The 13,132-nt window shown below is 37.6% G+C and overlaps 1 protein-coding gene across 1 annotated transcript in view; it reads left to right on the plus strand.

Moving 5' to 3' along the window:
* Nucleotides 1–13,132, plus strand: part of DCC (DCC netrin 1 receptor) — a 1,105,377-nt gene that overhangs the window by 1,037,332 nt on the left and 54,913 nt on the right. Inside the window, exons 24-25 of the mRNA XM_087439250.1 lie at nt 3,752–3,978; nt 6,319–6,435. Of these exons, the coding sequence (XP_087295376.1) occupies nt 3,752–3,978; nt 6,319–6,435 (344 nt within the window). The remainder of the gene's footprint in view (nt 1–3,751; nt 3,979–6,318; nt 6,436–13,132) is intronic.

The raw sequence follows: 13,132 nt of genomic DNA on the forward strand, positions 1-13,132 counted from the left end.
CCAGTCAATAATGAAAAATTTTTTATTATTCAGTTCAAGTAATTACTATGTGCTTAGTATGTGATCTGCATCATACAAAGTATGATTAATATTAATTCATGAGCTAAAAATCTTTCTGCAATTCCCCACTGACTTACTGATGTTATTAAAAATGTTTCTGTTGGAGGCAAGACCTCCTATGATTTGATCCTCTCTGTTTTTTCAGCTTTACTACATGCCATGTCCCAGTGTATGCTCCTTACTCCAACAATGCAGAATTTTCCAGAAGCCATGTCATTTTTCATTCATTTCCTGAGCTCCCAATGTCTCACCTATCTTGCGTTTCTAGTACTTAGCATATTTCTTGACACGTAGTCAACATTCCATATGTGTTCACTGAATAAATAAATGAATAAATATTGTAAAACAATAGCTGATGTTGGAGAAGCGAAGGAGACAGAATTTGCTCCAGTATCACTGGAGGAAATCAATTCACACACAGGGAGCATCTGGCCAGCTAACTAAGACAGATGGAGATCAATGCAGGGTGAGTGGTACAGAGAGAGATGGAAATGATTTGGATATTCTATGATTATACTCACCTAAAGTCATCAGGAAGTCTTCCTGAAGGAGAGAGACTTGAAGGGAATCTTAAAGAATAAGTAGTTTGAAGGTAAATAGGCTTGTGAAAGCATTCTGGGCAGAAGCATTATTAGGTAGGTAGGTAGGTAGGTAGATAGATAGATAGATAGATAGATAGATAGATAGATAGATAGATAGATGACAGATAAATGACAGATAGATAAAACAAAAAACAAAATACCAGTTCTTGATTACACCATGAAAACTTTTCCACAGTATGAGAAAGAGACAATAGAGAGCCTTGGAAGATTCCTTGCTTTGCCTTATTCGAGAATACTTGAGGTAAGAAGAGAACTTCTAGCCTACAACTATTTTTGGAAGCTGAAAGATTACTGGTACCTGTGAGAAAAGGTGCATGTGAGGGAGGGATAAACATGTGACATGTTCTACATGTAATAGAAAAACTAACTTGAAAATGGAAACAAACAAAACCAAATAATTCACTAAGACTGCTTCTCAAACTTGAGGTGCATCAGATTCCGCTCAAGGGCTGTTAAAACACAGATTGCTGCCCCCACCACCAAGTTTCTGATTCATAAGATCTGGGGCATGGCCTGAGAATGTACATTTCTAACAAGTCCTCAGGTGATGCTGAGACCTCAGACTGCTGTCTGAGGACCACAATTCAGGAACCATTGACCTAGGTTCATCTGCATAAAAATTTTGAAGATTCCAATGGTAAGACAGGAACTGGGGGTGCAATGAGCAGCAGTCATTATGTCAGGGAACCAGCAGATGGACAGAAGGCCAGCGTGACAACTGTTCCTACAAGTTTTAAGATAAATCTCAGACAATTTAGCTATGAACAGATGTCAGTTTTATTACAAACCTGCTGCTCTGGGCTACCACTGGCAGAGGAGGGAGGCCTGTCTAGGGTTAAAGATTTCTCTCTTGATAAAGACATTATGGAAAACAAAAGTGGTTAGATGGTCTCTCATAGAATGAATACAAAAAGCAAATAAAGTCTGTTTAGAGATCTTTAGATTCTTGACTGACAGTCAGCTAGGTTGTTGAGTAGCTTCTCAAAAGAAGTCTTGATCTGATTAAAATCCATCAGAAAAATGCTTGTGCATTTTTTATCAGGAATGATAATTTCTTCCCAGATGGAGGTTAGAAATCATAACAGACAAAATACTTCTGCTTCAATCAGATTTGAAACATTTTTTTAAATAGAATACACCGGAGGATACTTGGTACTGAAGTCACGGAGACTGGTAAATGAATGAATAAGGCATGCACGCAAGCAAGGGGAAACCAGAATTCATAATTTATTTCTGCTTTCAAAAGTTATGTGACAGATTTCTTTGCCACAGGCTATTTAAATATTGAGGTATCACGAAAAGTCTGACTGTCTTGTCCTGGATTTGCGAACTAGTACTTCTCTGTATGCCGTCATATAGACACTGGGGTTAAGTTATTTAGCATTTTGATTTGTTAGAAAGAAAGATAACAGGGTGAAATCTCCAAGTTTGAAAATGGCACTAAACTCTTCTAAGTCACCAGGAGTAGATTACACACAGAGCTATGTGTGAGCTGCAGACTAGTTTCCTGTAGGCAGGTGAAGTATAAGGAAATGAATTCAGGGAATGGATAGTTAGCAGAGAGCTATTGTCTTAGACACAAGAAAAGGATCTAGGGGTTATTATAGACCATTGTCTAGAGTGTGCAGAGCTGCTGCCAGGAAATCAGCAAAATGCAGGTAGTTGTTGGGAAAATATTAGAGCAGAAAACACTGCCTTATTTCTCTACTAAACTACTAGATAGATATTAAGTCCGGTGTTCTTTGTCTTCTATCCTCATCAGAATGCTTCAAGAAAGAAAAAAAGAATGTCAAGGAACATGCAACAAATCACACCACTAAATATTTATTAATTGCCTGATATGTGCAAAGGTTCTTGTTCAGCAATTGAGAAAATAAAGTCACTCTTAGTGGCATTGCATAGGTTACAATGGTGACAGTTTGTTTGAACCATTTAGCAACCATGAAAACAGTTATCCTCATAAACCATTCACTGCAAGTGAGAAAAATGAGAAGGAGGTACTTCTTTGGGCTTCTGTTAAAGGTTAGATTTTAATTGTCTGAATTCTGCCTTATGAAAAGACGTTATCATTGTGAAAGAAGTAGAAGCTACAACTGGAGACTTAAGAAATTATAAAACTGTAGAGCAGAAGTTGAAAACTATTTCTGAAAAGGGCCAAATAGTAAATAGTCTAGGCTTTGTGGGCCATATGGTCTTTGTTGCAACTATTGAACACTGCAGTACTAAAACGAATGAGCTCGGCAGGATTCCAATAAAACTTTATTTACAAAAATAGGCAGTGGGCAGATTTGGCCTTCAGGCCATGGTTTACTGAAGCCTGCTGTAGAGAATGGCTAGCATGAGCATCATGCTGCTTAACTTAGCATGCAGGGAACTACTGAATCTCACTAGCCCCAAAAAGAGACTACTACTGAAAAATAAATTTATGATTGCTAAATTCTTATTGAGGAAAATAACAAACACTTGAAGCACACTTACAAAGTGTATTCTTCTCTTTTCAAAGAATGGGTCTTATTGTGTTTGAATCCAGATACTTAGTGACTGCAAGGCAAAAGTGTTTTATTCTAAGAATTTCCTCATGCGGCCTTTTGTCTTCAAATAGCAAGCTTCCCAATTGCACATTAAATTATACAGCTGAGGTATAGACATTCTTCTAAGCCCCAATCTTGACTGTTGGCACAAATTCTGGCTTTTTTATTTCATTTGCCCTTTCGAAGCAACTCCTTCATTTATCTCCTAAACAGATGTTGCAGTCAGTACCTTATGCCTAGCTCCAAAGATTGGCATATGGTTCCATCTAACCCATTGTCACCTTGTGTGAGAATTTGCAGCCGCGGAAGCTGGAGTAAGGCACTCTGGCAGGCAGCTGTGACCCTGGGGATTCAGCCCCACATCTCCTATAGTGTGGAGAAGCTCTGGGGAGAAGGGGAAAAGCAGCCAAGACAAGTCTGCCAATTCCTGGATTTCACAGGTTTCCTCCTGGGAGCGCTTTTGTTTCCTTCCTGCTTCTAACTTGAATTGACTGAGAAAAAAGAAGAAGGGCCATTGAAGAGCGACGCTCACATTTGCCTTCTAATTTTGTTCCATAGGAAACGGGCCACTCACAGTGTTGGCAAAAGGAAGGGCAGTCAGAAGGACCTCCGGCCCCCTGATCTTTGGATACATCATGAAGAAATGGAGATGAAAAACATCGAGAAGCCAGCAGGCACTGACCCTCCAGGAAGGGACTCCCCCATCCAAAGTTGCCAAGACCTCACACCAGTCAGTCACAGCCAGTCAGAAACCCAAATGGGGAGCAAGAGCACCTCTCATTCAGGTAACTCTCTTCTCTCCGGCATCAGGAAAAACATCCCATTCTGAACCCCACAAGGGAGTTCTCCACTCCTTCTTTTGTGAAGGTAACCTTTCCACTATTTTGCAAGTCATTTGCCAACAGTTAAAATAATCTGATATAAATTTGGTCAATTAACTAGGTTTACTTTCTATTCCATCATCCTGTTGCCTGACTTTTATAATTGTAAGGCTTCTTGAAACTTCTAAGAGGTTGGAGGTGATGGAGTTGGGAAATATTGAAATGTGAAGCCTAAATGAAATGACTGCTCTTTGTTAAATCTTGAACAAAAGTTTTGCAAGGCAATAAAATTTGAAGCTATTTCTACGTTTTTTTAGTTCACTATATCTGTGGATAAATGAAAGTTGACTTTAAATTTGATGTCAATTCCTTGCTTTGAAAAATCATACCAGGGACACTTGAAGTATGAAAACATTGACTTTTCTGTTTCTTTGCCTTAATTACCATGGAGATCAACTGTTATCCTCATGCAATCACGTTACATCATCACTAGCCTAGTTTGGTGGAGTCTATCTGAAGGCTCTCTTGGTATACAAAGTGATCTGAAGGAAACAAGACTACTGTTTAATGAATTGGTGCAGAACAATCCATGTCCAGGAATAACTAAGAAATCTAGAAAATTGTTGTAAGATATTTTTCTTTCTGTTGGTCCTCCTATTTTCAAAATGCTTATGGGAAGTTGAATAATCAACCAAGTAGTCTCATCAAAAAATCTCTTGGTCTACTAATGATGTGCTTGTAGAATGAGTAGTTGTTGTTTTTAAACCAAATTAAAATATTTTAGTTGTTTGAATGTGTAACTGGTTAACTAGACTTTCTCAGCTTAAAATTGTTTAAACAAGAACTTCAATTACTGATATCCAATCATGAGTTGTTGAGTATTCCTTTTCTAGACCTTAAATAATATCTCAGAGTCTCTAACTTTTCTGTCACTTTCAATTATTAAACTACAATCCGGTTCTATTAAAACTACAATCTGAAATTTAAATTAAGGATTCTTTTTCTTTTATGATCAGCTAGACTTTTGGCTCTGAGAACTGGGGTCACAATTTGCTCTTTAAATCCTTCAGCACCTTGGAGTGAAATGGAGTGGTGGGGATGGGACAGAAGGAAGGGCACACAGTCTGTTTCAGAAACATCTTGACCTATTCCTCCTATCTATCTGCTCTTGCTGGCTATGTGGGAGGACAGGGAGGGGAGGTAAAGAGGAGAAGGGAGGACAAAGGTGAGGAGGGAGGGAAGAAAGGACAGTTCGAAGTTCACTGATTTTCTGGGCATGTGGGCTGTGCTCATGTGGCATCCAAATTCTGGGTCCCTTATGAAACACAAGCGTGAATCTTTCTGAGACCCTGTGAGATTCCTCCATCAGCCAATTCGTTATATGTGGTATCAAGTCAGGGCTTAACCCTCTCACACCAGATGGTTCTACATGTCAACTTCAAAGGTCCTCTGGTGGGGCAGCTGCACTCAGGTTAATTCCAGCAAAAAGACTCAAGCCTGATCAACTTTTCAAGTGCCCACTTAACCCAAAGTAAGCTCCTATGTCTTTGCCAGGCCAAATGATGAGAAAAAAGTTTATGTCCCTCTCTCAGCCTTGCTCTCTTCAATTAACTCTTCCTCTGTTTAATAGATGCAAGGTAGACCAGCAAGTCTGCTGCCTGTTCAGAACTTCAGCTTTGTTTCTCTCAACATAGATTTTTATTTACTTTTCAGATCTGCATGTATCATTATTTCTTATTATTTTTAATGACTCTTTAGTATGGCATTTTATGGAATCATAATAAATTTACATAAATATGCCTAATCTTGTTTTTGAAGAATGTAGTTTATTCCCTTTGTTTTTAAAATAAGATTTAATGTCTTTGGGCCTTAAGTACTAGTTGCATAAATTGTGGTAAATTCATACAATTGAATGTTATGGAGCTGTTAAAAATTATATTACTGATTTATTGACAGAGAAAGATATTCATGTTATTTTCTTAAGAAGTTTACAAAATAGTATGTATGGTATAATGCCACTTTTGCAAAATAAATATATACCTTCTCACTTTCACATATACATGCATATGTAAAAATTATAAATAACAAAATATAAATAATGGTTCTTTCTGGCTAATGAGGTTATGGTAAGTTTTATTAATGTTTGTACAATAAGAGTATGTTGATTGGGTAACAGGAAAGTAAGTATTATTATTTAAAACATCAATAAAATGAAAAAAGCATTGGTGTGTCTGGCTAGAAATGATGTAAAGTGTTGGGTCATTGAAGAAGGTGTGTCTCTCAGGAGTATTGTTTTTCCTTTAGGTCAAGACACTGAGGAAGCAGGGAGCTCCATGTCCACTCTAGAGAGGTCACTAGCTGCACGCCGAGCCACCCGGGCCAAACTCATGATTCCTATGGATGCCCAGTCCAACAATCCTGGTGAGTAAAGATTGGTACCACATTAAAGAAATGAAGTGCTTTCTGTTTTCATCTTTTCTGTATCAAATTATCAAAAAATATTTAGAGTTTTCTCTGAACTTTCTGGGCAAATGGACATAATGAAGAATGACTAAATCCTTATCATTTATATTTAGAATTCAGAGTTTTCGCACTGTTATTGTTGTCTTTGTTATACAAAATCGAATAGTCTGGCTATTGGCAAATATGACCATGTACTTAAGGAATTGTAAAAAATGTGAATTGATGGAGAAAGAGCTGAAAATTCTGCAGTATTATTGATCTTATTCTAATGATCATCTTCATAGCTTTTTTTATTTTTGTAGTAGGTCCAATTTTGAGACTTAAATAATATAGCACTATTGAAGGGAGTGTTGACAGATATCCACTTACTTCACCTTTCTTATTAGAGTTTTCTGTCATATGCCTACAATCACTGAAGATATGAGCATCTGGAGATCACTTCCTTTCCAATTACCTCTATGATCAATCTTGGTAATTTAATATCCGTGCATATAATCCATCCAATGTCCTAGACTGTTAGTTCCTTTATGTTATCTACAATGATATTGGCTTCTTCCCACCTCAATTTGTCAATTCCGTGACGCACACTAAACCAATAATTGTAACCCCTACAAATTGTCAGTTTCTAACATCCCTTTTTCTATCACCTTGTTACTTTCCTGCTCACTTATTTTATTGCTCACTTGCCAACAATTCTTCAATCCCACTAAAACCTGCAATCCGTTAACTCTGCCACCTTTCCACTGTCCCTCATCTGACTCATGTCATTATTTCCCTCCAAACTCAACTTAGAATCCATAGTCACTTATTATCTTCAGTCCCTTGCAATTACCCTCATCTCCCTTGGTCCTCCTTCCCCATCATACTCATCTGAAAAAACTCAACCCTTAGCTTAGGTTGAATTAGCTCCTCTCTGACTCTTACCGTGTACCCTAAGAGCTCACTTTATCTGGAGAAAAGCACATAACCTGCTTACTGGACATTTACAGCCACAAATCCAAGGTAAGTGGTCATCTATTTGGAAATGCCACTATATTTCTCTAATCATTCATTCCCTTACTTTATAAGATGAATGTGTTATATCTATTCTTACTTTTCAGATTCCCAATACCTCTCTCCTTTCCCTAATCTCAACTAATAATATTTCTTCTTTTATCGCCAAGAAAAGAGAAGCATTCAGCAATGATATCCTTGTCCTTCCATCAAATCTAGTTGATGTGTTTGTGCTCCTATCTAAAGCCAGCTCTCTCCCTTGTTGTCATCCCTTCTCACCCACTTAGGGACTCTTCTGTAATTATCCTTTCCCTTTCATGCATCATCTATTTTCTCTCCTCACTGATAACTCCAGTAAGCATACAGACATTCTGTCATAACCTCTATTTTAAAGCACTCTCACTTCATACCACTTATCCCTTCAACTAAAGCCCCATTCTTCCCCTTTCCTGACAAACTCCTTTAAAAACTCTCTATACTCATTTTTTCCTCTTTCTAATCTTCTTTATTAGTTTTTATGAGATTTTCACAGTCCCTCTCTACTGAAATCATGGTTGCCAAGGTTATCGATAATCTCTGTGTTGTCAAATCAAATGATCAGTTCTCAGATGCTCAGCATAATTTGACACAGCTTCTCTCTGTTTTCCTGAAACACTTTCTTTACTTGGCTGTGGTATACTAAATGCTCCTGGTTTTCTTTCTATCTCACTGGCTGCTCCTTGTCAGTATCTTTTACTTATTCCTCCTCTTACTCCCAATCTCTAAGAGTCAGAGTGTGCCCTGGGGCTCAGTCCTCAGGCTTTTCTCTTCCATCTACCCTAGCTTCTTAGATGATGTCATCTAGTACCAATGGCCTAATGCCATCTAAATGCTGATAAATCCCTAATTTTATCTCTAGCTTAATCTCTTTCCAGAATCCACATCAACTTCCATATCAACTGTTGACTCAACTTCTCCACATGGCTTTCTAGTAGTCAAGTCAGCTATGTTCAAAATGGAAATCTTGCTTTTCCATAATTCCCTTTCCCTACCTCCAAACTTGATCCTTCTACTGTTTTCCCCTTTTCAGTAAATGGCACCACTGTTCATCCATTGACTCCTATTAAAAACTCTAGTTTCATGCTTCTTTATTCTGATATCCTCACACCCCAAATTCAATCTTTTACCAAATCTTATTAATACTTGTCCCAAATCAGACCAGTTAGTCCCATCTCCACTGCTCCACCTTTATCCATGCCACCACCATCTCTTACAGATTATAGACTATAGCTGTAAACTTGTAACTGGTCTCTTTTCTTTCGGTGTTATCCCTACAGTAAGTTGTCCGCACAGCGGCCTTTCAGTGTATGAATTAGAATATGTTACTCCTCCTGACTTCACATGTAGAACAAAATCCAGTGATTTTAGCATGTCCTACAAGGCGCTGTGTAGTCCAACCTCTGGCCATAACCCTCACTTCACCTTCTGCTACTACTCTGTATAATCCGTTTCAACCTCACAGCCCTCCTCTCTGTTCTTTGGATAATAACACACATTCCAACTCAGAGGCTCTTCGCTTGCTATTCTCTTTGCTTGGAATCTCTTTTCTATAGATACTTACGTGGCTTTTCCCTTAGGTCTGTGTTCAACTGCCACCACCAGAGACAGGTCTTCCCTGACTGTTGCCTAACGTAGCATCTTTGGTCACTTTACCTTCTTTATTCTGCTTCATTTTTTTAAATTAATATATATATGACCCTGCTACTTGCATTCTTGTGTTTGTTTATTATTTGTTTCCCATACTTTAATGTAATCTGTATGAGGGCAGAGATTGTGCCTGTTTTGATCGCTTTGTATCCTCAATACCCAGAACAGAGCCTGGCACATGGTGGGTAGAAATCAACTGACATAACTTAGTCAAATGAATGAATTAGTGGTTGTTTCTTTCTGCTTACAATATGTCATGTTTTCTCTATGCTCCAATGCATCTTTCAATTTTACTATAATAAGTGCAAAAAATCATGTGGAATTTATAATGAATACCAACTGTTTAACTCATGGGGTAGATACTATTATTATTCCTGTTTTGATAACAGAACTGAGGCTTGGAGAGTTTAAGTACCTAGCTTGCAGTCACACAGCAAGGGTGTGGCAGGGCCAGAATTTGGACTCAGAAGTTCTAGCTTCTGAGTTCTGCACTCTTAACCATTATGCTTCCAGCTACAATACTCTGTGAAGCTATTGTCCTTTTTCTTTCATTCCTTTCACTGCCTAGAGAGACATTGTACACTTAGCTGCCTCTTTTTTTTCCTCTCCTGCTACATTCCTCTTGTAACTAAGTTCTATCTGTACCAATCTTCTGGTGCTTTCTTATTAAAAATCATGGTGCTTCAGAATCCTTCTGTCCCATATGTAAGTTCCTCATCCAATAAGTTCCCATATCCCATTGATTTTTCTTCCACAATATCTTTTGAATCCCTGGCTACCTTTCATTCCCAAGAGTCATGTTTTTATTTTCTTCCTTATGACCTCACACCTGAACTGTCAAAAGATCTTCATAATTAGTCTTCATCTCTCCAGCATCTTCCAGACTTGTGTATCCTGCTTGCCAGATTTCTTCCTAAAACAACTTAAACACGGCATTCCACTCCATAAATTTCTCCAATGGCTCTTCATTGTCTGGCAAGAAAAAACAACTACAAACCCCTCAGTGTATCACATCTGAGTCTACATTTCTAGTTTCCTATTGCTACGCCCTTGTATATATACTGTAGACTCTTGCCAAGTCAGATTATTTGTCAGTCCAGAAATATACATTGCCCTTTATTTGTTTTTCTCTCTGAACACTTCTTACCTTTTGGAATGACTCAGTGTCTATCTCTACATAACAATGTTGTATGAATCTTTCAAAGACCAAAGCAGATGTTGATGCTCTCATAAATTCTTTCTTTTCTGAATACTCTATCCAGAAATGATAACTTCTTTTCTCATGTTTGAATAACATTTCTTTATACCACTTCTGTGGTATTAATTACACATAGTACTGCATCAGATGCTTAGGTATTCAAGTCCAAATCTTCCCTTCTCTAACAGGTTGTGAATGACTTCATAATAGGGAGGGAATGTATCCAATTCATCTGCACATTCATACATTATATATCTCGATGCCTAGCACAAAATTGATGCTTGCTAAACATCTCTCAAACAACTGAATGAATAAGTAAATGCATTATGAGAATTCCTTGTGTCTGTAACACATCAGCCTTTTAGGGTTCTTTTGTATCAGTTATAGATAGACTATCTTCTAATAAAATTTTCTGATATATTAAGGGAAGTTAAAATTGTTTTCATTAAACAGGAAAGGAAATAATGAGCTTGGAAAGAAAGAGAAATGGAATGAAATCTAACAAGTATTGAGAACTTGAATATTATTCACTTGCTAAATACCCTGCTAATTATTATTTCATTGAGTCCTCACAATATCATCACGTGGTGAGATTATCTTGATTTTACACATGGGGAACAGAGATTCAGACAGCTTACGAACTTACTTCAGGACATACCTGGGCAACCTCTGAACCTCTATGGTATACTGCTTTTCCAAGGATAAAGATGCCTTGCATGCCTTATATTATTTATATCTTTTCGTTTGTTTGTTTTTCAAGATTTTTTGACAGTAGCATCTCCAATTTACAAACATGAAAACTAAGGTTCTGAGAGTCTGAACTTGAAATCTGTGCTTGGTCTGTCCACCACACTGTGCTGCCTCATGTTGTCACCTCAACCTCTGGGTTGCTCTGTGCCTAAAACAGTAAACATTTTCTCATTCCTGGTGTCCCACTCTATATCAATGGGGGCCCTAAAATGACCAGCAATTAATTTTTTTATTATTTTAAAAATTAGCATATAATGCATTGTACATGTTTTTAAATAGTTAAATAGTTTTACAAAGTTTATAAGGATACTCTGACCCAGAAATTCCATTGTTAGACATATTCCACTCTTGAGTATATACCCAGCAGAAATACATTCATAAAAAGACACATACATGAATGTGTGTAGCCAGAATGTGTTTATGCTCTAGACATATAGATTGGGTGCCATAAATGCTTGCTAATTATTACACAAAGTTTAAATCTGAGGAAAAGTCCAATCCAATTATTAAGTTGTTATAACATCTGAACATTTATACATGAATCATGTAAAATTTCACATTTCTGATATTAAATAAGCCTTCATAAACTGTTTTAAATGTAATTCTATCCCAAAAGAACAAATAGACAAATTACTTCTTAGATCACTTCATGAATTTAAATTTTTAAAAAGCTATTGCAGAGCCGGCCCCGTGGCTTAGCGGTTAAGTGCTCGTGCTCCGCTGCTGGCGGCCTGGGTTCGGATCCTGGGCACGCACCAACACACTACTTCTCCGGCCATGCTGAGGCTGCGTCCCACATACAGCAACTGGAAGGATGTGCAGCTATGACATACAACTATCCACTGGGGCTTTGGGGGGAAAATAAATAAATAAATAAAATCTTTAAAAAAAATAAAACTATTGCATTATCTACTACTTGTCAAGTCACATCATAGTTACTTTGTAATATAAGCATACAATGGAATACTATGCAGCAATGAAAATGAATAAATTAAAATGAGACAAACAATATGGAGAATCTCACAGATAAACTGTTGTAAGACAGAAACCTAACAAATCTGTATGATTCAAGTTATGTAAAGTTCAAAAACAGGCAAAATAATCCATTGGGTTAGAATTCAAAAGAGCAATTACTCTTGATGGAAGGTGATTAGTGACCAGAAGTGACCATGGGACAGCTTCTCATAATGTTCTATTTCATGCTCTGCCTGAATGATGGTTATGAGGCATTTCACTTTGGAAAAATCATTGAGCACTACTTAGGATATTCCAGTTTTCAATATGTATATTGTACTTAAATGAAATTTCCATAGTTAGTTCTGGTGGTCTAGTGGTTAAGATTTCACAAGCTCACCACTGCCACCTAGATTTTCTTCCCAGTCAGGGAACCACACTACCTGTCTGTCAGTTGGGTTGTCATGCTGTGGCAGCTGCTTGTTGCTGTGATGCTGAAAGCTATGCCACTGGTATTTCAAATACTGGCAGGGTCACCCATGGTGGACAGGTTTCAGCAGAGCTTCCAGACTAAGACAGATGAGGAAAAGGACCTGGCCACCCACTTCTGAAAAAATGAACCATGAAAGCCCTATGAATAACAGTGGAGCATTGTCTGATACAGCACCAGAAGGTGAGAGGATGGCACAGAAAGACCGGGCAGGGTTCCACTCTGCTGTACACAGGCTCACTAGGGGTCGGAATCAACTAGACGGGCACTAGCAACAACAAACATTTCAATAAGAAATGAAGAGTCAATAGAATATACATCTTCTGAAATAACTTTATCCTATTACATTTTTTGTTATCTCCAAGCTCTCTATTGGTAAAACTCTAACGAAAGAAAATGACTTCAACATATAATCAAAGTTGATTTTAAAATAAATTCTGAGGTTTTCTGATAAATAAAATAGGCTCTTTGCAACTGACATGACTGATAGGCCTTAGATAACTATGCTGAAAAACTTGTAGATCTGTATGTTGGCAGACTTAAGATTGCATTCAGAATAGTAGATCCATTAATGATGGCCCCAT

This window comes from Ceratotherium simum, chromosome 14, assembly GCF_057802395.1.
Source record: "Ceratotherium simum simum isolate JZ-2026a chromosome 14, ASM5780239v1, whole genome shotgun sequence".
Taxonomy (NCBI): domain Eukaryota; kingdom Metazoa; phylum Chordata; class Mammalia; order Perissodactyla; family Rhinocerotidae; genus Ceratotherium; species Ceratotherium simum.